Here is a 26,872-nt window from a genome sequence, read left to right as displayed (position 1 = left end):
AGATTGGACAAATTTAAAGATAGATTAGTACTTTGGGCTCGAGACTCAACCGAGGAATGGCAGGTGTATAAGAAACCAAATCATATTATCCATTTACTGAATAAAACTCGTATTGTCTGCTCAGCACAGCAATGAACTTCTTTGAATTTCCCGCCCAGCCAATCACTCGTGAGGCACTATGGGATAGATTGCTTTATGACGTCATCAGTTTCGTTAATAAGCGTTGCATCGTCGCTGTTCGCCATTTTGGATTGGTGTTGGGGGAGTCGACCTTTGGACTAATTGTTAGAAATCTGCATTCATCCGTCCCTGCAAAATTCACCAGGACCGATCCATCTTACTAAAAAAACATAACCCATAAGGACGGGCCGAGGTATGTAAATATTTTGGATGCTTACACATTGTATCTGACGTCCAGAGGTAGAATTCGGACTAGTCTATTGTAAGCGCTCGGGTTTTATAAAACGAAGGAATACCCAATACGTTTCCGGATTATCGGTGAATATATTGCGTTTATAATGTTGTTAAGTCTTTGTTACAAAGTGTGATTACACTATTTTTGTCTGAGAAGTAGTTATGCTTGTTGTTTGAGCAAACGCTATCACTAGGCCTAAATTTACACCGGGGCAACGATTCATTGTAGGAGCTTACAACGACCGTTTAGACGTTAAGGAGTTCACTGATCTGTTTCTGCTGCATTCTTCATGTTTATGCTGGTAGAATACTTGACGCTGCGCACTGTGCAGTGTGCACAACTTACACTTCTATTCTATTTGGAACTAAACATTCAGGGCAAGAGCGTAGACAACTCTTTTGTCATTCTGAGGTGACCGACGTCATACGTTGCTATTTTGTGGATGCACTTTAAAACTCGATACTCCGCAACAGATACATGGCCACTGTTTTCTCCCTTGATGAGATAACTTGCGGAACTCGTTCCTAGTATTTTCTCTGACATGCGCATAACTTACGAGTATGAAGTGCGCATTAACATTGCAAGTTCTCTGTCGACGAAGGCGTTGGTTGTAGTTAGCCCAGTTTACAGTCCTAGACGCGGTCCACTGTTTTATGGGTAGCTCCTGAGTTGCACATCACTCGTGATTGCAAGGACCTTTCGTTGAGTCGGGCAGCAACATCATGCACACATAGCCTTGTTGGATTGCATACCTGCTGAGTAGCGCGCCACGGAAGAGGCAATAACTACAGAACGTCAAGACATGCTGTAAGATAGCTTGATCTTCGATTATGTGCGATTCGCTGCCGGCAACAGTTCGTGTACTGCGGCTGTGTATGTTTGTTTCCTGAATTTATGGAAGTCTTTAGTGTAGACAACCAAGCACAGTGCACGGGCGTGATTGATTTGGTGCTGGCGCGTATGGTCGTGAGTTTGTCTGCAAATAAATTGAAAATAAGCGCAGAATGCGAGATGTGATGTAGTTTCCGAGAATTGAAGGGCTTGCATTACTTGATCCCACAGAATGACGAAGTGGCGAAGTAGTGCTTAACCAATACATGTTGTGGAATTAAAAATCTGTTTTTCAGGAACGGAGTTCAAATGACTAGCTTCAAAATGAGCTATGGAGATAACCACTAGTGGCCCATACACCTAGCATAATGTTTCATCTGTACCTATAAAGTACACTGGCTTGATGTCATTGTTAAGCACAAGAACAAACACTGCCCAGTCTGTTTGAGACAGAGGAACTCGTAACATACTTGAGGCTTTGTTACAAGAGTGTGGTTGGGGTTAGGTTTCTGGGCCCCAATCTCAAAAACATATCGTGTATTATTTGCTACAAACAATCCACGATGGCACGGGAAACAGGACGAGCACGTGGGCTGCAATTTAAAAGTGTTGTGATTGGCCTTCACGTGGGAGTTCATGTTGAATCGCGAGGGAAGTGATGGGTTTATCCTTCACTAAGGAGTATACCCCCTTTTTTTAAATTTTTTAATGGCTCTTTGAGAGGATTTCGTGGTGTGCTGATTACGACAATGACCACAGGGGCATAAAAAAATCAAACCTTTAGTTGCGTGTCATTTCAAGCCTATGTATTCTACCAATACAGGACACACATTCTTCATGTTACAGGGTATGCGAAGGCACGATTTTCGTCTTGCTGTCCTGCCCACTTTGCAGTACATTCCTTTTCCCTGTCCTTTCAGGGAGCGGACCGTTCCCTGGGTGCAGTGCAGCAAAGTGCTCAATGACTTCTCCTCGTCAGCATGTCCACGGTTTCGGGGCTAACTTCAAAGGGGGAGAAAGGAAAGTCAAAGTTTGTGTCATTGGACATCAATAGCCTCTACAAGGGAAAGAGTTTAGAGAACCCCAAAACTTCCGGTGAGTTACGCTTCTCGTGCACTCAGCTGCTGGCAGGCATATAGCTGGTGTGGCCAACCATCATACAGGTCTCTGTGGATTATTACCCCAGCAACCCCAGCAATACCCCAGCAACTTGCCGCATAGACACGGGGTCCTCCGCGATATAGTTTACGTACAGGGTGCCGCAATTTGGCTACTCTCTGACTGTTTTGGCACGAAAATTGGTTATTTTCTGGCTAATGTGGGGATAGTGCTTTGTGCTGCATCTGAGTAAGACCTACGACGACGGGTAGAGGCCCCAGGGTATGACCTAGCAATTGCACTGTTCCAGCAGTTGCTGCTTCGATACGGGGTTCGTGTTGGCACTGTTTGTTGTCATGTTTGCAGGAACTGCGGCAACGTACGCCACAGGCAATGCATAGGTACGCATTGTCAAGCTGGTAGCAGTGACAGTGATAATATGCGCATCTTTTTCTCCAATTAATAGAGCCGTGGGAGCCAGTAATGGGAGAAAGGGGTTCTTGCAGCTATTAGTCTAGCTAAACCTTGACCCCGCACTCCCATAAACTATTACCATGGGTTTCTACCAGGTCTCTACCTATAGTGGTATGTCATGCATTTGAGATTCCTGTGTCCCTAAATGGGGATCAGTTGGTTTCATCGTGGTGCCCTATCTAATGCAGAAGTACGCTGCATCCACTTTTCTCTACCTTAACTATGACCTCCGTATTGCTTCCTCCTTGTGTGCCGGCACTCATTAAAGAACCTTTGGGTATATAATACTAGACCAGTGCTGCGGGGTTGCTCACAATCGTTTCTCGCAATCTAAGATGCGCAAATTTTCATCACGTTTCGCCAATTCGAAAGTGGCCACAAATCTTGCCATGTTTCACGTGGGAACAAAAGTGTATCGACACATACATGCTCCTAGTCACGCTTTCTCTAACATGTCATGAAATCGAAGCACTCTGCCTTAGGTTTTAGCTGCTTATTCGTGACTGTGCATTTCATGTGTTCAGGGTCCACAGTTCCACATCTGTGCAATACATGACGTAAAGCTGACGATTAATGCATTTTTCTAACCTGCCACACACTTCCACTCGTAAGCTTGGACTTCACTTCTTCCGGTTTCACGCCATTATTTGCTATGAATTGAGCAGCCGTTGAGCATGAGAAATGTTGCTTTCGTTTGCCTTGCCAGTGTCGAGTCTGTCTTACAATTATCGGAAGATGTTTTGGCTCTAACACAGATCTACCTATGAGAGACAGAAGCCGACAAAACACGTTGTCCGCGTGGGAGGATGACTGAACGCGCAAACATGCATAACACGCTTTTGTCGTTGACCTCTGGGGTAGCTGGATCTCACGCCATGGTTTGTACCTCCCACGGGCACTCGTACTACATGGCTGGGAATGTGGCGCGATGCGGGGCAACCCCCCCACCTGGTGGCCGTTGACTCGCTACATGGTGTGTCTCGATTGCTTTCAGTGGCCCCCAAACATGGCTTGCAGTCATTGGGGAAAGTTGGTGCGGGGCGGCGCATGCCCCCTCCGGCCAACCTTCCAAGCTTGAAGAGCGAAAACAGCGGCAACAACCCTAATATTAGTCTTGTGCCTAGTGGAGGTCAAGGATGGGGGAGTGCTGGAAAAGAGAAGGGGAAAACACCAGAAGAAAACAGGTAAACACGGTTAAGCCTTGCACTTGCAGAATTCCCCTCCTCTTACTGATGGCACGTCGTACCTTGTGATTTTCCCTCTGTTTCTGAAAAAATTTTCAACAAGTTTTAGCTGTCGATAATTAGAGCCTGAAGTTTTAGGGTTAAACCCGATTTTTCCTCGAATTTGCACCCCGAATTGAGGTTCACCTATCTAGGGTTAAACCCGATTTCTACCTGCAAAACTGCACCTAGGCTAGGCACCTCAAGGCATCGACATACTAGTTGCTCACAAAATATGCGACTGGCCCCTTACTTCTGGCACTCTGGATAAACGGTACAGTGAACGTTCATTCTACAACAATGCCCGATTTTTCCCCGAAGTCAGTCTGATGGTAATTTTTCTGCCCGAATTTGCATGAATTTTCTACATCAATTTATTGACCCGATTTCTACCCCCCGAATTTGGAAAAATATAAAACCCGAATATCTATCGATAATGCCTGTCTGAGCTCCTCCTCGCTGAACGATTCTAAGAAGAGAGAACCGTGGGGCCCGGGCAACTGTGATGAGCATAGTGTAGACAGTAAGTGCAGTGTCAAGGATAATTCTCTGGACTTATGCAGTAGAGTGTACTCTAGTGCAGCAGCGGGAAGTAGCAACATCAGCATTGTTTCATTGTTACAAATGTAATAATGCGTTCTGCCCGAGATTGGCACCCAACATGCTGCTCCTGAACTAAGGCATCTTCCTTATAGATGTCTCTAGCCTTGTTACTCACCTCCAGTGTTGCGCGACACAGCTGAGCAAGAAAACTGAAATCCATTCAGGAATGCGATCACATTGTTCTGTCTGTCTGTCTGTATACGTTGTGCATAGTCTATGAAACGGTGGAGGTGATGGTCAGACCGCTCCGTTTGGGTGCTTGCCACGCTACCTAAATTTGCATTCGTGTGACTCCTTCTCCCAGACTCAGTTGAGCTTACCCTTCCGTTTTCAGCAGTGGCGCAACGCAGTCACAACACTCGCAATCACCTACTTCACATTCACAAGGTCCACCTGTCACAAAGGTAGGCAGTGCGACACCCTTATGGGTAACCGTAGCCTGACAACTGGTGCCACGATCGCAGACTGCTCCATCCGGAGCCAACAACAACAGCAGTACCAGCAGCAGCAGCGCAAGTGGTGGTTCGGGCGTGAAGACCTGGAGCAGCGTGACATCCAACCAAGAGGATGGTGGTCCAGAACGCAGCTTCTTGGGCCATCAGTCGCCATTTTTTCCTCAGGAATTCCCCAGGCTAGCTGGTGGAGATGTGCCCACAGATGGGGCCCAAAGGCACAATTCGGATTCTCAGTATGGCCCTGGGCCCAGCCTCCGCCCCCAGAGTACGTCTCGGCTTCCATTTTCTCGTGGGGCGCTGTGGCCTGCAGAATGATTCACGTAAATGCCTCTTTGTGTAACTGCAGTGGAGGGGACCTGGGGACGAGGCACTCTTCAACAGCAACAGCAACAACAACAGCAGCAGCAGCAACAACAACAACAGGGGGCCAACTCGGGGCTGGGCTGCGGCCTACCCGTCGGCCAGCATCAGAGCAGTGGCAGTGGCGTGAACGGCCAGTCGCCCTCAGAGCGAGGGACCCTGGGCCCTCCACGGCACCCTTCCTCTGGGGGGCCGCAGCCTCCACTGGGCTCAGGGCCCTCCTCAGCACTGCCCCCATATAGGCATATGGTGCCACCCTTTGTACAGGTATAGACTTTTCTTTTTTGGGCTGGGAAGATGTGGGGGTGCAGAACCTGACGAGATTTCTCCTTGCCATTCTGATGCAGGCTTACGGAAGAGGGTTTCCTGGAAATTTCTCTCCAAACTACTCTGGTATGCCCTCTGGGGCTCGTCCAGGGTACTCCTATTCGGAAAGCAGGTTGAGCATTTTATTTATTTTTTTTTCACCGTTTCGTGTCTTACGGGTGGGCGTGCTTTTACAGAGTGCGATCTGCACGAAACATGCCGGATGACGATGTGTATCAGAGACCAGCAGCCATTATCAGTGAAAAGGACTTCAAGGGATTTGACGAGATTTTGCAGAACGACTCTGAAGACGGCTGGGCTGCAGCCAAGGGGGAGATAGACTACAAGTGAGTCCGCATGTGTTTTGTGTGACAACACATATTGAGGGCGTCAGGACATCCAGACCCTCTTGCCATGGCATGCCATGTTCGCTGCCGATATGCAGTATGGCGATGTGCTCATCAGTATGAATACCGCAGATGTCTCTGAGGCCTTACACGCTTCTGCACGAAATTATTCGCGTTCTAAACACGACTGCCCTGCATGCAGCGCGAAGCTGGTGTTCAGCGACGAGGAGGACTCTGCTCCCCCACCAGCAGCTTCTAGTAGTGGCCCATCAATGGCCAGTCAGCAGCAGCTGCCCAGCAAGGGCTCGGGAGAGAGGTCGAGCCCCAAGCCCCCTCCGCAGGCCCCACCTCAGCAGAAGCCGCAGGAACGCGCGGACAAGGAGGAGCGCAGTCGCTCGGGCAGCAGCAGCAGCGTGGGCAGTGGGGCCAAGCTTCAGGCACCCCCAGGGGGTCGGGGGGGACGGGAGGTCAACTGGGAAGCTGGCGAGCGCTCCGCGATGCGAGACTCCCAGCAGCCTCCCGCGCCCCACGACAGGAAGGGGGGCTGGAACCATGCTCCCTCCGGTGGCCAGTGGCAGCAGCAGCCGGGCCCCCCCGGAGGGTCTTCCATGGACTACCCCCCAGCTCCTCCTGCGGGTTTTCCTGCGCCTGCACCGCAGCCACCACTCGCTCGCTTGCCTCCTACCTCAATTCCCCAAGTAAGTCTGTCCCTAGCGTTGTCACGCCGTCTGTGCTCGAGTGAGAGAGTGTGCGTAAGACCGTGCCTTGTTTGCTCCGTTACTAGAGCCCCCTAACTTTCTGCAAATCCGCGAAATTTTGCAGAATTGGCCACGTCTCGCGGAGCCTGCTGCTTCCCTCAGAATTGCGCGTTTTTCGTGTAATGTTCGATAGACTACAGAATTATGTAAGGATTTCAGTCTATCTGCAACATTTTCGCGTGTTAAACCGGATGAGTCGTGACTGCAATTCCTGACCCTGAACGTTTCGTGGCGAAAGAAGACTTGACAGGAGCACTCGAAGAGAAATTGCCACTGTCTAGTGCAATTTTCTTTGTTCACTGAAAAGCTACGCTGTGCAAAAACAGAATTTTAAAACAATTTTTTTTAGCTCGTTTTCTCTTGCCATCGGAATCCCGCAGATTCGAAAAATCCCACCTAGTGGAAATGTTTGCCACTGCAGAAACCTAGGGGGCTTTACCCATTACTGTCCGTGACCGAAGCGTAAGGTCGTTAGTAAAGGCCCCCGCGATGTTTTTAGCAGCAGCACCCCGGGGCCTTCAGTTCTCCACCTAGCGCTGGGCGCAGCGGGGGTCGTCCCCTGGAGTTGCCGGACGATGACGAGATTTGGCGTCAGCGACGGCAGCAGCAGGACGAGATGGCCCTGACGGTGGAGAGGACGCGTCAGCGCAGGGAAGAGGAGGAGAAGCGCTTTGAGCAGATCAAACAGTCTACATCACACAAGAGCTTCGAGCAGCAGCAGCAGCAAGACACTCCGCCTGTCCCCCACCAGGACAAGGAGGATGAGAGGCACGTAGAGGCACAGGTGCTCCGCGACGACAAGGCAGGTCCTCCGCCTAGAGGAGAGTTCCGCCAGCAGCCTCCGCCGGCGATGCCGCCTGCGGGCGGAAGCAGTGGCGGCGGTGGCTATCAGGTAATTGAATTTTTTGCAGCTAAATCTGACTAGGGCCCGAAGTTTAGGGTTCTACCCGATATCTTCCCAAAAAAAAAAGAAAAAGAAATTCCCGAAATCTTCAGGCTCTAAATTTAACTCTATTGACGGTAACACGACTGTTTTCCCATTGCAGAGCTACCAGCGGCCTTTCCAAAAAAATGTGCCCCCACGTTTCCAGAAGCAAGCTGAGCTTCAGCGCCAGCAGCAAATGCAGCAGCTGCGAAAGCAGCAAGCGGGGCCGCCAGTCCCACCCTCTGGACCCCCACCACCACCCATGCCCCACCCTGCAGCAGCCCAGCCCTCTGCAATGCCCCCGGGTGTCATGGGGGTCAACTTTGACCCCCGTTGGGCGGCCATGCCTCACGGGGGTCCTCAGTTCCTAGGTCAGCTGGGCATGCCTCCGTTGGCAGGTCCCCCCGGGGCCAAACCTCTGGGCACGCCACGGGCGGACGGGGGTCAGACGGAGGGGGGCTACACTCAGGACGGGGAGCGGCTCGCGTACGATGGGAGGGAACCACCCGTACGGGCTCCCCCCCTGGAGTACTGGCAGCAGCCGCGGGCGGGAGAGAGGACTGGGCCCCCACCTCCTGCAATGCCTCCTCAGCATGGGCCACCAGGTTAGTGCTATTCTCTTGTGCTGCGGTGGAGCTTTACTGCCATGACCTGCATGATTGCACTTTCTGCTTTTAGTAGGGCCGTGTGAGTATTTGATGATCTGGTCGAATGTTGTGATATGTTCGACATTCGGTTCGTTTAATATTTTTCTCTAACACGGTTGATACGGGTCTTTCGGCTTCGCACAAAATATTAGTATGATGTGAAGTAAAGTAAACCACGGAAATGAATGTTTGGCATATATTATTATCTCTGCTCGTGATCGGGGAAGTTAGATGTTTCTAACATTGTCTTTTCCGCAAGATCGATTCCAACAACCTGGAACAGTGCCTTGAGAGTCTAAAGTATCAGTGAGTTAGCCGCTAGCAGAAAGCCACTAGTGAGTTCGGGGCTACTTGTTGCAATGAAAGATGTATAATCGTTTATGCAAGTTTTCTGTTGCCTTCACATCCTTCTTTCCCTTCCCATCCCTTCCCTACCATTATGCCCTATAGTAAGAAAGGCGTTCTGGTGGCTTTTTCTTTTACAAAGCCGCAAGGAATACAGCATGAAATATCACGATAGCTATGTTAATTCATGATATACTGATACTGACAATACTGAAACTAGAAGCGTTCTATGTGTTATAGGTAGCAATACTGTACTCAATTTGTTCTTATTATTAGAATTGAATAATAAATTAATTAAATATTAGATTCAAAACAAAATTTTACTGTTTCCACATCCCCTACTTTTTAGACTTGACTGCAGCAGCTGAGGTGTCGACATCAATTTATTGACCAGATGTCTGCCCTCCGAATTTGGAAAAATATAAAACCCGAAAACTTCACGGTCTAACCATCGGCTGTTTGATTCTGGCAAACTTTTTGAAGCGTTAGTTCCTGTTGAAATTTCTGTGCACCCTTTTTGAAATAGCAAAACTCTCCGAAATTTTAGGGGCTTGCAAATTTTAAGGGTATCGTGGTATCTGTCAATTTGTCACAGAACGTGGTTGTGTTGCCGCAGCGGTCCCGTACGATAACTGGCGGCAGTCTGTGCAGTCCTCCAGCTACTATGACCAGGTTTCCGATTTTACCCGCAACTCTTCCAACTACGACCAGAGGCCTGATTTCTCCAAGAGACCGCAGGAGAAAGAAGAGCCCCCGTTTGACGGACGGCCGCACGTAGATTCGTTCAGAAAGTGAGCAATTTTTTTTAAAAGGTTTCTTTGTCTGTTCTGCGCTGTTTTTTTTTTTGTTTTGTTTTTAGCTGTAAAGTGGCATATTTTACGTTTTGTCAGGGAGGAAAAACGGGACAGCAGGGAGAACGTGGCTCCCTGGGGCCGGGACTTCGAACAGCGTGGTCGGGTGAGTTGGGAATTTTAGTCACTCTGTTGCGTGTATGCGTAAAGCCCCCTTGCTTTCTGCGGCGGTACATTTTCTTTTCCACAAAGTGGGATTTACAAATCTGCGGGCAAGAGAAAACAAGGGGGAAAAAAAGGGAAGTGCAGCATTCTCCCAAGATTTCATACCGACTCGTCCTGCACGCCGTAACTTTTTACTGCAGAAAGAAAACTAGACTCAATCCTGTGAATCTTTCTGGGGCATAGCTGTCGTTAAATTTCCTTTTGTCACGGCATATTCAGCCGTGTGTCAGCATTATCAGTGGTGTGGGGTAGAGCCCTGCGCTGATGAGATTTTCGACATACGCATCCGACCCGCAGCTGTGTCCAGTCTGCACCGCAACATACACAGTAGTTCACATCCGCATCCGATCCGCTGAGCAAAGACTCACCATCCGCATCCGATCCGCAAAATTCGCACGTTTCGAAGGACGCGTAAAGACCGCCGGAAGCATGTTGGCATAATTTCGGATGCCTCCATGCTGTCACGGAAGGACTCACTACGACAAGCAAAGGTAAACCTTTCAACAAACGCGTGGAACGCTACCTCGCCGGTGCTTGCGCGGTTCAAGACACCAGGATGTCTCCCCTCCCGTCTTGGCCGTGCATGGTGAAAGGTGAACCCGAGCATGCGCTTGCTGTCAGCGCGCAGTACAAATAAATTGCTGGTGCAGAAATTACAGCTCGCGGTATATCCGCATCCGATCCATATCAGACCTCCAGCCATCCGCATCCGATCCGCACACCGCAGAAACTGCTAAATTTTTGTCCGAATCCGCAAGTATCTTGCGGATATCCGCTTCCATCTGCGGATGGTGCAGGGCTCTAGTGTGGGGCATTGCAGCCGCGACTGATCGGGTTTAATCCACGCAAATGTCGCGGATCGATTGGAATCCTTACTTAGTCCCGTAAGATATCGAACATTGCGTGAGGAACTGACAATTCTGAAGGAAAGGGCAGGTTATGCGAGGCGTGACACATTCCGCAAAATTTTGTGGAAAGCTGGGGGCTCTAGGTATGTGTTGCATAGTCTTATTAACAAAGGGTGCTGCTTTCTTAGGACAAGTGGGATTCTCAGCCGTCCAGGCCCGACAGCAGGGATAGCCGAGCGAGCAGAGAGTCCTTGCGTGAGGAGAGGGCTGGGTAAGTCTCCAGCGTTGTTTGATGGGTGGCTCGTACTGATTTTGTGCGCTCCTGCACGCCTCACTTTTGGTCTGAATTATCAAACGGTCCAGATGTTTTCTAAAGCCTTCATCCGACTGAATGAGGGAAATGGTTTATACTGTTAGACATTGGAAGACCATATTTACCCATGCCAATGCACACTCAATAGATAGGGTCTGACTTTTTCGGGTTTTATTTTTGGCCAAATTCGGGGGGTAAATATCGGGTGATATTTTTCGTTCGAAAATTCTGGTGTATTCGGGTTAAATCCCGTTACGGCATATTTTGCCGTCAGGAATTCGGGTGATTTTTTTTAAATAAAAATTTGTCTTAACACGGAACTAATGTTTAGCAATGTTAACAAACTGGATGTTTTCGGGACCTGGATGTTTTCGGGTAGATTCGGGTTAAACCCGAATTTTACAGATTTCGTTCGGGGGGTAAATATCGGGCGGGTACGGGTTTAACCCTAAAGTCAGGCCCTATCAATAGACTATTTCGGGAAATCCCGGTGCTCCTTGCACATGCGTTGCTTGAAGACCTCCTCCTCCTTTCAGATAAGTAAGTTCCCACAGTTCAAAGCGGAGTCTATTGCCATGCTCAAGAAAACAGGAAAATCTAAATTCATGAATGCCATTTGAAATGGCATTTCATTTTGAGGCCTAATTTTTGCAAGGAAAAAAAGGGGGGGCACATTAGAATCTGGTAATTATGGTACCTTGGCTTTATAGGACGTCTGCTGGTTCCGCCGTTGACAAAAAAAATATACACTTTTGGAATCCAAACGACTGGTCAACCAGATGATTGTCTTCCTCTGCAGGCCACCTCCTGTAGAACGCACAGACATGCCACCACCTGTCGCCGACAGCTGGGAGCGGCCCGCTGACAGGTCCAAAGACAAGATGCACGCTCCGCTGGACTGGTCCGACACCCCGTTCCCCGCTGAGACTAAGCGGAGGGACTGGCACACCCATCACCCTCCACCCGTGACACAGCAGCAGCTGGACAGTGTGGGTCCCAGCAAGAAGAACTTTGTGCCCCTGAAGAAGGACCGGAAGGAGCCGCTCCCGAAGGAGGCCCCTCCCAAGGTCGAGGCGCCACCTCCTGAGGCTCCCGTGCCCAAGGAGGAAGAGCCCAAACGGGCAGAGTCGAAGCAAGAGGAGAGGAAAGAGGAGAGACAGACGGATGACAAAGCCAAAGAACAAAAGAGAGAAGAGCACATCCCCGAAAAGAAGCGGGAGAGCCGGGAGAGGAGTGGAGCCCGCTCGCGGGGCGGACGCTTCGACTCGTCCCGTGGCCGGGGAAGGGGTGGTCCCTCGTTCGGGGGCGGTGGGGTCGGATACCGAGGACGCAGTCGCGAGTACCGCAGGACGAGGACAGAGCGGGGCCCACGGTTTGAGAAGAAGAAAGAGGAGGGCAGCGAGGAGAGCTCTGGGCCGGAGGAAGAGAAGTTGAACAGTAGGTTGAGGCAGAAGGATGAGGACAGCGAGGTGTCCGACGAGATGGAGCGGAAAGGGGAGGACAGGAGGGCGCCTCCGCAGCGCAGGGACGGGCGCGGCAGGGAACCTCGTAAGAGCGACGAGGGCAAGCCCGCGAAGGAGAGCGCGTTCTCTCCCCGCGGCGAGCCCTCGCGGAGGGGCCGCGGAGGCGGAGTGTCGTTCGGAAGGAGCTCGCGCGGGCGTTACGGGCCCCCCAGCAGTTACGGACCCCCGACCGCGAAGGCACCCTTTGGGAAGCCGGAAGAGGACGGGAAGGAAGAGGACGCGAAAGGGGGACGTCCCGGCAGCGGCAGGCCAGCCGTGCGGAGGCCAAACCGAATGGAGCCTCTTCCTCCGCGCTTTCAAAAACACCAGACCCGAAGAGTAGACGGGTACGAACGCGGAAAGCCCCGCCAGGGGAAGCCCCCGACCAAGGAGAACCTCTCTGATGTGGCCAACGAGGACTGGGAGACCGCGTCCGAGAGCAGCACCGTTGCCGACAGGAGGGCGGAAGACGAAGGTCGTCAACAGTCACAGCAGCCCCCCGTGGGGTCGAAGAAGGGGGGGCCGGGCGCACCCCCGCCTCGCCCCGTAGGGGAAAGGCGTAGGCCGGAGCCGCGGCGCGGCGGTGGTGGTGGTGGCAGTGGTTCGGATCGCAACGGGAGGGTCTCCGTCCCCAGGAGGGACGCCGGGGGACCTCCGCGGGGCGGCGGTGGGCCGAGGGGTGGGAGGATGGCAGGGCCAAGAGGAGGGGGACAGGGTGCGCGTTCTCGACCCAACGATACGGGGCCCAAGGGTGATGCTCCTCCTGCCGCAGTTGTCTACCGAATGGATGAAGTAAAGTTGCAGGACCCAAGCAACGTCCAGGCGGCTCTCAATGACCTCAATGCCAGGTGAGTTCTTACTTTGAACCCCTGCTTAGAGGGGTGGCATCGCACCATGTGTTGCGCAAAGGTTGAGAATGGCATTTTACGATGTGTATTTCATGGTACCTTTGATTGTGATGGATAATAGAGGCTGAGCAGGTTCTTTGCTTCATCCTCTGTCTGTTGTATTGGCAAAGTTAGGTTTGATAAGATGACGAAGCATATCAACGGAGCTCAAGTGCGTTTACCTGCCTCTAGAGACTGGCCCATCACATCTGATTCGCTGCAGTGGCTTTTCTGCTATGTGCCCATTTGAAAAGAATGTTCCGTGAAATTTACTGCCGTGTGCTGCCGAGATGAGGGAGAAGGCAAAAAAAAAAAAAAAAAGCATTGCGTGTTAATAAAACTTGTACTATCATCATCGTTGAGAGAGGAATGCTCTTCATTCCTCACCCTTTCATGTGTGATGGGCATTAGGCATGCAAATTGTTCCTGGTAGCTCAACATTCCCGCAGCTCTGCCCAATGCGTGTTTTATTAGCTCAGTTTCTTGGATGGAGCTGCTTCTGAACACATGTACTGCTTCTGCGCCCAGCAGCGTGTGTACCCACAAGGATCTTTCGCTGTAACGTAATTAAGTAATTTTATTAACCTAACTTGGTTATTACCTGCTGTGGCGAGCCATATCAAACTGGTTCTGTTTAGTTTCTCCAATGGCAGGTGATGAGGCACACAAGCAGTGTCGAACCCTACCAACCCGAACCCATGCACTAAGATTTCCAGCTACGAGCTACACCATGCTGTTTGTCCTGCGACGTTTCATTGCCTCAGATACTATCAAGTTAAAGCGTTGTTATCAGAGCTGCACAGTTCTGAATTTATTACAGCGTGTGTTAAATGCACTGTTTGTGACGTTGTAGTTGACATATTCTGTGCACAAAGCCAAGTCTCTAGTGCACTCTCCTTCTATAACATCCAGAAAACCCTCTCTAATGTCGTATTGTCACGAGTTGCACTGAGTCGCAGAGAAACACTAGATGACTGGCAACAAATGGTGGAGACTTTTACGCCTAGTTTGTTTATTCCTTTTTTTTTTTGCTGGTCTAGTACATGGAAGTAGAAGACATTATGTGCGTGCATGTTTTCAGGAAGAACTTGAAAAAACCAGATCCCCTGAAAAATGGCAAATTGGAGAAGGACAACAAGCACAATGCTCTGGAAGGAATAGATCTGAACAATTATGCCGGCGTTGTCGTCATAGACGACCATCCTGCCGTGTCTGACCACATTGTCTGCGACGCAGACGACGGCTTCCAGGAAGTGACGTCCAAGAAGCGGCACAAGCTTCTCCTGGAGACTGACAACAAGAAACTCAAGAAAGACATGGTGAGATCCCTGTGATGATGTCGTCCCAGTGCCTGCTCGTGTGTACGTGGGGCCCTCCTTTGAACACGATGTTGCCCAGTTTTTGTCACTCGTTTGACATTTTGATCGTAGCCTCGAGGGTCTGGGCGTCTGTTTCTGTCATGCCCATTCTGTGTGTGAGCTGTAGAACAAAATTTTTTTTGCTGCGATACACCTTCGCCGTATGGCAGGATTTTCCACTTTTTGAGAGTTCGGTGACTGTTTAGAAGATACTTGGCAGGAATGCGTTTTGGTGTATCTCTGTCCTGTGAAGATTTTGTTGCTGTTCGAGGACTGTGTACGCGATTTCATTATGTTGGAGATTTGCTTGGGCTGATGGAAGTCCGTTGCACAAAAAAAAAGTGAGCAAAATTTGAAGAAAAATGAAAACAAAATAGCTCTTGATCTTTGTATTTGTGAAATCTTTGATGAAAACAAAATGTTTGTTAGCAAGTTCTGTATCGCGCCTGTTTGTCCGGCCCTTTCAGCTGCTCTTATGAGTGTCAATTTTGCGTGGACAGCAGCTATCTTAATGACATGTTTTTTTTTTTTTTATCCTTTCATGTTGACTTCTGTTAGCACCATCGTTTCATCACGTCTCACTATACTTAGTGCACTATAATATCCTGAGCTGCTTTTGTGCCTTAAAGCTCAAATCATCATCATCATCATCTAAAAACTTTGAGAAAAAAAAAAGGAGTGGCCCGGAGTACTCACGAGTGGTTGCTTATCATGATGAACTTTTCAAATCTGTCAATCCCTTGAGAATTCTGTGATAACAGCTTTTTGAACTGAGGATAGCATAACATTTGGGCATCGGGAAAAAAAAGTGTTGGACAGCTCTGAGCGTTGCAATCTGTGCAGACCGCAAGACCCGGGAAGCTGGGAACACACCGGCGGCAGAACAAGCTCCCCCCACGCCTGGCTAAGAAGCGGGAATCTGACCGCCTGCTAGTCGGGAAACTTGACACTCTCCCTTTGGTTGCTCAGCCATCAGCCAATGACGGATCAGAGGAGGACGGGAAGATTACTTTCTCCATAAAAGGTACTTGTTGGGTACCTTTTGATGGGAACGTCTAGTGTACTTGCGTTCAGTGGATTAGATTTGCAGAAACTTAACTGGTCTGGCGTCCATGGCTTCTGAGTTGCGTGTGAGAATTTTTTTGAAGTAGCTCATGAAGTGTAGGATGCAAGTAGCAAGATCTAGTCTTAAACAATAGACTACGAATTTGTGCTTTGGCGTCTGATCTGAACTGTCCCTTTTTTTAATCATATGTAGTATTAGTGGCCTCTAAATGTGGCAGTCGTAATCCTCTATACATGGTATCCTCTGGATTTTTTTATTTTCTTATTTATGTGGGGATACTAGTCATAGTTCCTCTTTTCCAGAGTAGTTCCAGAGGTAGCTTCCAAGGCCTCAGGTGCTAGCACTCATTGCAGTAGGAGTCAATAGGGGGAACAGCAAGTGGCGAGAAATAAACTGCTCTTGTATTCACAAACCTTGCTTTCTATCGTGTGATAAACTGTACCATAAACTGTACTTCACAGCCCACGCACAACGATGCATGAGCTTTCAAAAATGTCCTTGGAAGACTCATGAATTTTTGTTCCAAAATTCGGTGGGAACAGTGTTATAGCTATAAGGTACGCGGATGTAGCTGACTAGTACCACTTGGTACACATACCTTCCCTGCCCAGACTCATGAAGTTTTGTTCCACAATTTGGTGGGAACCATGTTATAGCTATAAGGTACACGGATGTCGGAATAGTACCACTTGGTACACATACCTTCCCTGCCCAGACTCACGAATTTTCGTTCCAAAATTCGGTGGGAACAGTGTTATATAGCTATAAGGTACGCGGACGTAGCTGAATAGTACCACTCGGTTACACCTACCTTCCGTGCCCAGACTCTGTTCCGGCTGCTCCACGACCCGTGCCCAACGCTTGGGACAAGCCCATCACGCACACGCTGCGCAGCAATGCCGCCACCTCCACCACTGTAAACCCCACGCCCATCACAGCACCACCTGTACCTTGCGCACCGGTGTCGGAAGCTCCGGCGCTGGCGTCGAGCAAGTCCAGTAGCTTTGACAGGAATGATCAGCATGACAGTGGGATTGATGTGAGCGATCAGCCTGCGTCTGCCAACTCCTCCCAGAGGTCCTCGCCCAGCAACGACGTCAAGTCCTTGATGGGCAGCGTGGCGGGGAGTCCCAAGGCTGTGCCCTCTACTGTTGCCTCTGCCAGCAATGCAGTGAGTTCTGAGCCGGGCTTCTTCACTGTGGTCATTGGTGCTCACCTCTGATGTCTCTTTCTCCAGTCAATGTCCCTGGACACCGGCAAGCCCATGGGGACGGTAATATTTGAGAACAAGAACTTCAAGGCGGAGAACGCCGCGCTCGACAAGTTTGAGACCAAGTCTCAGCTGGTGAGTGTGCAAACTTTGTACAAATTTAAACCGTGGAGGAAAGGAGGAGGTGCGCTGAGGGCATTTGAAAAAAGCGTGAGGTGTTTGATGTGGTAGGTTGAATTGAATTTATTCAAACTTTACAAAAATTAATGGATGGTACAGTGGTGGTTAATCGGGTGTCTTCACATCCGCATCGCGGGAGCCCCCATTGGTCCACACACCAAAGTTTAGGTTAGCAGACGGCGAAACCGCAACGTGAGCGACTGCGATTTTGGACGCTAGGTGGTGTTGCCACATTATGACTAAGCAAATTGGCCATAAGTGTCGCAGCATATGAGGAGGCCGCCATTTTGAGCATGCCACATAGGGTGCCATTTTCAGGCCTTTTCAGGAATTTGAGAACTGCTCGTTAAATGGCTTTGCCGTGTACCCAGCCATGTGAAACTCTCTGTGATGTCACAACTCCTCTCCTCCATTCCTCCATGGTAGTTACCAGTAGGGTTCCAGATAGGTGTTCACACCACATGATGACTTGCTTTCCACCAACTATGATCCATCAGGATATGAATACTGTATCCATTCACCGACGACTGATTGTGGCACTGTGCCCACATCGGCACATTTACGGGCGTATGTCTGCCGCCGGTGGTTACAAGTCTCTTAAACTGCGCAGGAACATGGCAGCCAAAGCAGTGGGCTTTCGCCCGTCGGCACGAAGGATGGAAAGGACTGCACCGAAGGAGAAAAGACCAAAAACCAGATATCTGTGAGTGGTTGAATGTTTTTGTTGTTTTGGGGCACTTTTCGTATGATGCGTGCAGTGAAACCTGCTGGTACTGTCGTTGTCGGACTCTGCAGCGACAGCGCAAAAGTCCGAATAATCGAGCGGTAAAAAAAAAACGAATTTCGCTTCAAAGCTTCAAAATAAACACTCTATGATATCCCAAAGCGACATTTCGTCACCGTGCACTGACAGAGGGACCTCCGCCGCCATCAAATCCGCAAGTCAGCTTCACCTAACGCATGCGTGCTTTAGGTGAAGCTCGTTTTACAGCGCTGTCGCACGGGCGGACATGGGCATTTTGAATCGTTGCCTTGTTTTTCTTGCCTCAATATTTTAGTTGGTTGATTTATTTTGGTACGAATATACTTTCACTTTTGGTTACTTTTACTTACGGTTACTTTTGGTATGAACACGAATATTTGCCGTCACCCCGAGAGAGAAATTAGCTGGGTGGGCAAACAGAGTCCGAAAAATCGTTCGGCGACTGTATTGTCATTTGACAGGAAGCTCTATGTGTAGCACTAAGAACTGTAGCACCAGACAAAAAAACGTAGCACAGTGAAAATGCTTGCTTTGGGTCAAAGTACCGTATTTGTCCGCATATAATGCGAACCCGCGTATAATGCGAAGTCGCTTTTCAGTTATCACCCATAAGAAAAACACGATTGAGTGACAAATTTATTGAACGCGAATTTATCCGCCCACAAGCGAACAGTGATGCCCGCTGCTGACGCCAAAGGCGAATGTTCGACTCGTTCACGTCGTACTTCCTCGACAGCGTCAATAGCGTCGTTCAACCAACGCACATGTCGGGAGAGCTAACACAACTGTAGAACGCAGCACACGTGGAACGGAGTGACTCACGTTCCTTTGGCGCCTTCTTCTCTCAGGCGTTTCGTTGTCACGTGACGCACTGCTTGCGCTGCCGTAGACCAATCACCGCGGGGCAGGGAAGAGCAGATAGGAGAAGGAGCAGGGGAGCAGGTTCATGGTTACGGTGTTTATTTCGTATGAGATAACAGTCCTCATACGAAACAAACATCGTAGCCATGAACCTTCCCTCCTATTCCGGGGTTCCGTGTTTTTGGCGTTTATCGCTGTGCAGATACGATGCCCTCGTGTCTGCGTAGCGATACACTCCGGAAACACGGAACCCTAGAATCACAAAGGTCTGCGATGGCCGTGGGGCTACGGCCCCAAAGTGCCGCGTATAATGCGAGCCCGCGTATAATGCGAATGCGTTTTTAGCAACTAAATTTCGAGGTAAAAAACCTCGCATTATATGCGGACAAATACAGTACCAAACACCAACGACCACCTGCAGCTTTCACTGCACACCCCACGTGATGACATCTCTCAAAGCGATATTTCTCGTGACGACAATATCCATCTACCGAACTTTCTGAAAGATACCGTCCGTTTAGTGGTAGCAGGCAGGCAGGTGGAGAGTGCAAGCGACTTACAGGGCCCCGTATGTTTCCGTACAGGGAGAAGACGGGGGCGACATGAAGCTGGACTTCACCTTTGGCTCTGAGCTGTCTCAGTTTGGCGAAGAGAAGGCCAAGCACATGGCCCGATCGCTCTCGAGTGAGGTGGCGGCAGTCAATTCCCCAATCTCCCCTTCCACGGACGAGCTCAACTTCAAGATTGCCTCCGTCAAAAAGGTAATTCCAGACCGGTCGAGACCACGCGGCCGTTCCATAGCCGGTAGCGTGCCAGGCAGTCGTAATGCATTGTGGGAGGATGCAGGTTTGGAAGCAGACGACAGCGTTGGGTGACTTCGCGGTATCCTTCGTACGAACCACCGTAGTAATGGAGCACAGTTTCGGTTTGCTAGTTGTCATCGTTTAAAGTTTAGTCGCGCAGAATGTGTGCAAATGTTGTGAAGAGCGGCAGGCAAGCTGGTGGTAATTGGTCTTCATAACTAACCCTGAGACTGGGGAAAAAACACTGAACAGGAGTCTCAAAAACAGAAGTCTCTTGAGACTCCTGTTCGTGTTTTTTTTCCCCCAGTCTCAGGGTTCGTTACGAAGATCACGTGCGAATGTTGTACAGTCAAACTCCTTTATAGCGAACACCTTTTTAACGAAAATACCACTACAGCAAATTTTTTTTGCGGTCCCGCTGGAGCCCTATAGGCCCAATAATGGGTATCCTTTTTAACGAAAATACCTTTACTGCGAATTTTTTTTGCTGTCCCCAGAGTTTCGTTGTAAAGGAGTTTGACTGTATTCAGTATTGAGGGTGTGGTTTCTGATGGTATGATGATGATGATAGGGCCAACGAGGGCCAATACAGGCACCGGGAAGAGCTAAGCACTGCACACTCAGCACAGCTGTTCCGCAACTTGTGTTCACCAAAGTGCGAGAGGCGCTCTTTTATTTTTCCACCCTAAAATATGCTTTGGCGGATTTTATCCCATTTTACGCTTCAAAACAAAGCCCGATTTTTAACTCCCGCAATTTTCGAAAGACATTAGAACCTGGAAACACGAGGGCTCACGCACGACAGGGGGGCAAGATAGTGATTTTGCAAGAAGTGACCACGTGGGGGAGAGCTAAGCTGTGTTAACAGATGGAGGTTTCGGGCAACGCTAGGTGGTGCTGATGTGGCAAACAGAGCTTTGTCGCGGCAGGGCGTGGAATATAACGCCCGGCGTGTGCCTGCAGGTTTGGGAAAATGCTGGACCCCTGCCAACAGTGGTGGAGCACTCTGGGCCCCTGGCCCCTTCGGAAGAAGTGTGCAGCCCGGGCGGCACAGGGCCCGCACAGCCCACATTCGGCTCCTTCACCAGCGGGCCGGATGTCGCGTTTGCCCCTCAGGAACAGGGAGCCCAACAGGAATCGGTCGTGCAGAATGTTGCCCCAGAGGTTTCGTTCAGGTAAATGGAAGTGTTTCTTAAATCTATTGTGCCTTTTTTTGGGTGTTGAGGATAAAGAAAAAGAAATGGACTTGGGCTGCTGGTATAGCACTGATAAAGAATGCGTAGAGCCTGAAGTTTTCGGGAAATATTTTTTCTAAATTTGGGCGGTAAAAATTGGGTAAATAAACGTGTGCACTAAATTCGTGCGAATTCCGGTGAAAAAAACTTCCAGTATGCTAAATTTCGGGAGAAATCGGGCTCAGTTACTCAAACTAACTGTAGTAGTTTGGTATAAACGGTGATGTAACTGAATTTTTCTGCCAAACAAGTACATTAGTGCATTCCTGCAGACATCCCACTGAGGGCAATTTGCCAGGTAAAAATTGGGTTTCACCCTAAAGAGGCAACCTTCAATTCAGCGTGCAAATTCGGGGAAGAATCGGGTAAAACCCTAAAACTTCAGGCTCTAAGAATGCTGAGCATTTCAGAATCTGGGGATACGCTATTGTGACTGCTTTTACGTACTTTTTGCACCTTGTGCGCGCTACAACTGTACGTAACGCGCACACACACACTTATTTACATTCATGCTTTTGAAGTAACTAGATTTTTGACTATTGATGTCAAGATTTCCATATTTTTCTTCCTATACCTATCTTAGCTAGGGACCTGTGTTTTCTTTTTCTTCTTGACATTTCTTGAAAAACAGCGGAGTAAAAATTCGGCTGTTATTTGATATCGGGCGACGTGGCCCTAAATTAGACTATTAATGACGCATCGAGGAAGGGGCAGACCTTAATCTAGATTGCGTTGGTTTTGTGGGCTACTTGGCAAATGTCCTGGTGTGATGATGCAACAAGAGCCAATCCACTGAGACTCTGTGACAGTAACATTCCATCTGATCTGGACAGTGGCCAAGAATAACCACTGCTTACCACGTATCTTTTTGCTACAAATTTTTTATCACAATTAGTGCCAGTACCATCAGTGCTACTGGAATTGCTGCCATGCCTTTGTTGGGTTTGCGCCTTGCGTTCGGACTATGGTCCTCTCTCGCGATACATGATACAATCGCTCGAACTACAAAACAAGCGCGGAAAAAATTCTTAGCTCTCCACACAACCTGACAAAGGTGGCAAACATAGCATGCTTTCTATTGCAAGCTTGCAAGACGGTGACGTCCAGCAGCGTCTCGTTACCAGTGCTGCTATCGTTATGAGAGTTTAGTGTAGTTTTCAGACCTTTTTTTTGTTGTAATAAACTTGCAAGGTCTCTTCACCACAGTTCAGCGTCTCCGCTCAAGACCCAGTCCCACCAGCCACACGCCGTGCAGCCGCAGCCCATTCGTCCGCAGCAGATGCTTGACCAGCAGCAGCAGCATCACCTCCAGCAGCAGAACATGCACCCCAGCATGCATCAGGGTGTACACCAAGGACTTCAGCAGCACACCATTCAGCACGGCATGCCACCTCCGACGAACATGTGCAAGGTGAAGCCGCAGCAGCACGCCCCTGCAGCCAGCCCTCCGCCACATACACTCGCTGGGGTGGACATGCGGACTATGGCCAACCTGCAGGTGGCTGCAGGCATCCCTGCAGCGGTGCCAAGTCCGCCAGCGACTCTTCTCTTCAACGGAACGCAGCAGGTAAGGCCCCCGAATATTTTGCACGTTGAGAAACCTGTGTTAGTAAAGGCTAGCTCCTGGTGGTGGTTTTGATCGGAATAGTCAAGGCATACACAAGTGCCCGTAGGATAGAGGATTCTCGACAGTCTTTTAGCAACTTTGATGTCGAGGAACCTAAGCTTTCCTCGACCGTTCACTCTGTTCTCAGCACAGGCCTCCTTCCTGAAGTCCTTTAAAGTCTGTCCTTAGGAAATGGCCTTCTTAAAAGTCTTGGCATTCTGCAGATAATGTCGACGACTACGTGGTTTCGTTTGCCAAACGTCTTCCAGCCTCTCTCACCTCGGACACCTTTTATTTATTGGGGGCGGGAGAAAACATCTCCCAGTTCGTTAATTTTGCGTTTGATTTATTGCATTGAAGTGGAGCCTATTTTTTTGCGTTCAGATGCCACAGTCTGCCAGCCTGTACCAGACTCTTCTCCCAGACTCGGTTCTGCCCCAGGTGTCTCGAGCCGTGGCCCAATTCTCTCAGGCAGCGCCTGCGGCCTACCCTCCACCTGCCCTGGGATCCTACGGAGCATTTGGCCAAGGAAGCATGTTTGTGCCCCCATCGGCCCCCGCGGCGCAGGACCTCTTTGCACCCGGTGCATTGAGGCTGCAGCCGTACCAAGCCCAGCATGTGCCTTCGAACCAGGTCAGGCGGTGTGGCTATTAATGATATATCGAGTAAGGCCATAGAGGTACTGTAAAGCTGCAGACAGACAGTTACGCTGCCGGCATAGTTTAACACGTAGAGCCTGAAGTTTTCGGGAGATATTTAGTTCTAAATTCAGGGGGATAAAAATTGGGTAAATAAACGTGTGCTCTAAATTCGTGCAAATTCTAGTGAAAAAAACTTTCAGTATGCTAAATTTGGGGAGAAAAACAGTGATGTAACCGCATTTGCTGCCAGACAAGCTAGTGTGCATTCCTACAGACCTCTCAGTGGGGGCAATTTGTCGGGTAAAAATTAGGTTTCACCCTAAAGAGGCAACCTTCAATTCGGGGTGCAAATTCTGAGAAGAATCGGGCTAAACCCTAAAACTGAAGGCTGTAGTTATGCGCAATGTAGTTTTGCCACTGTACTTGACAAATTGTGTGTACAATGTTGCTGGTAATTTTCATTTTCTTAGAACTTGAGGGCTACTGCTGAGGGCTCAGGCTATCAAATAGATAAATCTTCCGAAATTGCAGTACCTTTAACCTGGATTGCGTTGATTTTCCGGGCTGCTCCGCGAACGTCCTGACATGATGATGCAACAAGAGCCAATCCACTGAGACTCTGTGACAGTAACATTCCATCTGATTTGGGCAGTGACCGAGAGCAGCTGCGGACCGTAGCTTTAGATGTACGTCACTTGACACGTGTCTTCACCACCACCACCACAGGTGCTGGGTCAGCAGAGCCTGCAGAATCCACACCTACTGGGATCCCAGCTGAGACCTTCCGCCACCGGGCCCCTGGGTACCACGGGCTACTACTCTGCCCCTCCGCCCCAGCAGGGCAGTTACTACCCTCCGCCCTCCCAGCAGCAGGGCTGCTTCGGTACCCAGTCGACGGTGAGCCTGCAGGCGTTCCGCGGGTTCCAGTCTTTCAAGTCGGCCATGGACATCCAGGGCAACCACCAGGGCACGGACGTTGCTCAGCAGCTGTTCTCCCCTCCTCCTCCGCCGCCTGGGAAGCAGCCGCCCTCCTCCAAGGCCGGGGGCTACGTCCCCTCTCAGCCCCACTTTGGCTTTGGTCAGCAGGCCCCGCAGCAGCGGGCCAGCCCCATGAGGGCGCACCACGTGCTTTCTCTGCCTGCGGTGGGAATAGTGCGAAGTAACAATCACCAGGTGGCGCAGATCCCTTCTGGCCCCAAGTACCCTGGCCCGATACAGAGGCCCTCTGGTAGTGGGGCTACCTTGCTGGGGCCCCAGATGGTTGGAGCTCCCCAGCAGAGGGGACCCGGATTTCGGAGCCAGGTAAACGACTCGTGTCCGTTGATTATCCTTTTCGGGTCGTAGCCCTTTAAACTGGCGAAACGTGAAGGCTACTGAGAGAAACAAATTTCAACAGAATTTTTGATAGAGCCTGAAGTGTTTTCGGGTTTAACCCGATCCGTCCCCGAATTTGCACCCCAAAATGAAGGTTGCCTGTTTAGAGTGAAACACGATTTTTTTATCCCGCAAATTGCCCCCACTGGGATGTCAGTAGGAATTCACTAACTTGCTTGTTTGGCAGCAGGTACAGTCACAGCACTGTTTGTACGAGTAACTGAGCCTGATTTCTCCCCGAATTTAGCTTAATGAAAGTTTTTTCGCTGGAATTTGCATGAATTTAGAGCACATTTAGAGCATTTTAACGCTCTGAATTTACAGAGGTACACTAGGTAGCCAACATGCAACACTTGTGGAACCTAGGAAATGCAATACAGTGAACCCTCGTTAATATGACCCCCCGATAATCTGACATACGCGTTTTACGACCGTACTCCAGGGGGAACAATGCAGTGAAACCTCTGCAAATCCCCCCCCCCCCCCCCCCGTTAATAGGACAATTCCGCATAATGACCAAATTTTTCGGGAAACGACCATGGTCATAATAACGAGGGTTCACTGTAATTGAAACAAACATTGGGGGCTCTTCTTTCTAGATCTTTTTAAGCATCTCTGTGCTACAGAACGTACTCAACTTCTAGTAACAAAAAAACCTCAAGAAAGATTTTTTTTTGCAGCCTCCCCTCCGTCAGCCACTGACGTCTGCCCAGCAAGCGAAGCAGCGGGCCGATGCGGTGCAACAGACTCAGCTCTTTTTTACCCAGTCAAAGCCGGCGGCTGCCCAGCCGGCTGCCGTCGGGAGCAACGGCTCGCCCTGTGGCCAGGAGTCCCCCGGGGAATCCAAGGTCCAGTCTCCAACCCCGGCGACCGACATCAAGGAGCTCGCCGAAGACTGCAAGGCGGCTGCTCCCGCCGTCTCCCCGCAGAACGTCGAAGAGTGACGGCCGCGGTTTGTCCCCGACTCCGGTATTATCTTCCACTGCTGTTAACTCCGCGGCTGTATCGTGTTGCTTTCTGCACCCTGTCGTACCGACCGAGAGATAACAAAAAAAAAAAAAAAAAGTCCCACACTTTCTTGTCAGAAAAAAACAAAAAACAAGCGTCACTATCTCGGCTCTATTGCCTCTACCCCGAATGATAATAAAAAAAAGCGGTCTTTTTTGATAAGCGGACAGTGCTGCCACCACGACGAGGTTTCTCCGTCGATGGAGTCGAGTCCGTAAGCTCGTGTCGCGTGGGACACTACTTTTACAAATGTGTGAGGGTCGTGTAAATGCCACTTTGAACATGTATTGCTTACACACATCATAGCTCTTCAGTGTTTGTCGTTCACCATTAAAAAAAAAAAAGCGAAGAAAAGCTTATTCCTCTGAAGTTGAGGGGAGTGTATATTCTTTTTCCCACCCCCCACCCCTGTTCTTTCGGGGAGAGGGAAAGGTACCCCCCACCTCCTTCCGTTCCCCCCCCACCCCGGGAACAACACTGTCTTGGCCCGTGATGTGTGCATTTTTTCGGTGTCTCGTAAACGATGCGTTCTTTCTTTCTCAGGAGGCGGCTCGTGTCGAGGGATGTGTGTGGGAAAAGTTTTGAGTCTGTGTTTGGAATGTTTTCACCACTTGTAAATTTTTCAGATGTCCTCCGCCTAATTTATATGTATACAAACACACACACACACAAGCGTGAGATGCATGTCGTATCTTACGTTTTCTTTTTTTTCTTTTCCGCTGGTTTAAAACCGAGCCTGTCGAGAGCAATCCATCGTAAACCCTGCTCCGTTCTAGGTGCAGTCGGGCTGTCCGTTTCGGCTCGATTGAGAAGCTGTGGCGATCCCAACGCGGACCAGCGGGTTGTGAAAAAAAAAAAAAAAAAGTGGGGAGGGGATGAACGTTCTCCAACAGCAACGATGCAGCCTCGAAAAAGAAGTATTTGCGCCTGCTAGAACGGGGAGGACGGGATAGCCTCTACGTTTATTCGGGATAGCCACGTGCGCTTTGTAACAAATGATGCTACGGTGTTGTAGATGCTTGTTCTTTGTGTTTAGTTGGTGTGTGGAATTCTTTGGTGTACCAAAAGAGAGAACCATGCAGTTCTAGCGTTCGTTTTTTTTGTTTTTTTTTAGTTTTGTCTGCAACAGTGTAGGCGCTGGCAGCCACCCTGTGATCCTTTTTTTGGGGGGTCGTCTGTGCGTGGTGCTTCCTGTGGTTTTTTTTTCTCCTCACCGCCCCACTTTCTCTGTGGACCTGGTTGGAGGTCTGTACATTTTTTCTCTCCTGCGTGCAAGGGGTGAGGAGGAGGTATAACCTTCTTTTTTACTGCCTTTCTTTTTTTCAAATGGAAAAATGTGGACGGGCACTTGTAATTGTACGAGGAAAGTTGCTGACTGTATGTAGTTTCTTGCAATAAAGCACTAAAGACAGTA

General features: G+C 49.7%; 1 protein-coding gene across 2 annotated transcripts; it reads left to right on the top strand.

The window, feature by feature from the left end:
• Positions 1 to 218: 218 nt before the first annotated feature.
• On the top strand, positions 219 to 26,872 carry LOC135368974 (protein PRRC2A-like). 2 transcript variants are annotated; one of them, XM_064602557.1, is made up of 26 exons: positions 219 to 373; positions 2,167 to 2,341; positions 3,813 to 4,002; positions 4,982 to 5,048; positions 5,109 to 5,364; positions 5,446 to 5,726; positions 5,807 to 5,898; positions 5,963 to 6,112; positions 6,315 to 6,810; positions 7,370 to 7,762; positions 7,917 to 8,400; positions 9,383 to 9,578; positions 9,678 to 9,744; positions 10,840 to 10,922; positions 11,764 to 13,314; positions 14,435 to 14,672; positions 15,555 to 15,735; positions 16,602 to 16,948; positions 17,015 to 17,122; positions 17,778 to 17,870; positions 19,376 to 19,552; positions 20,558 to 20,769; positions 22,036 to 22,396; positions 22,820 to 23,068; positions 23,803 to 24,378; positions 25,131 to 26,872. In XM_064602557.1, the coding sequence occupies exons 2-26, from the start codon at positions 2,227 to 2,229 to the stop codon at positions 25,392 to 25,394; spliced, it is 7,227 nt and encodes a 2,408-aa protein (XP_064458627.1). In that variant the 5' UTR covers positions 219 to 373; positions 2,167 to 2,226; the 3' UTR covers positions 25,395 to 26,872. The 2 variants fall into 2 exon arrangements, with proteins under 2 accessions (XP_064458627.1, XP_064458626.1); XM_064602556.1 differs by having other exon boundaries at positions 4,979 to 5,048.

The sequence above is a fragment of the Ornithodoros turicata genome, chromosome 9 (assembly GCF_037126465.1).
Source record: "Ornithodoros turicata isolate Travis chromosome 9, ASM3712646v1, whole genome shotgun sequence".
Classification (NCBI taxonomy): Eukaryota; Metazoa; Arthropoda; class Arachnida; order Ixodida; family Argasidae; genus Ornithodoros; species Ornithodoros turicata.
The sequence above is the reverse complement of the archived record's forward strand: the minus strand, read 5'-3'. Positions and strand labels throughout refer to the sequence as shown.

What these genes read in the sequence shown, in the direction of transcription:
- LOC135368974 (XM_064602556.1), top strand. Translation starts at nt 2,227, where the DNA reads ATGTCCACGGTTTCGGGGCTAACTTCAAAGGGGGAGAAAGGAAAGTCA. An exon ending in GCCCAGCCTCCGCCCCCAGA is followed by an intron (nt 5,365 to 5,445) that starts GTACGTCTCGGC and finishes GTGTAACTGCAG; the next exon opens with TGGAGGGGACCTGGGGACGA. An exon ending in GATTACTTTCTCCATAAAAG is followed by an intron (nt 15,736 to 16,601) that starts GTACTTGTTGGG and finishes TTCCGTGCCCAG; the next exon opens with ACTCTGTTCCGGCTGCTCCA.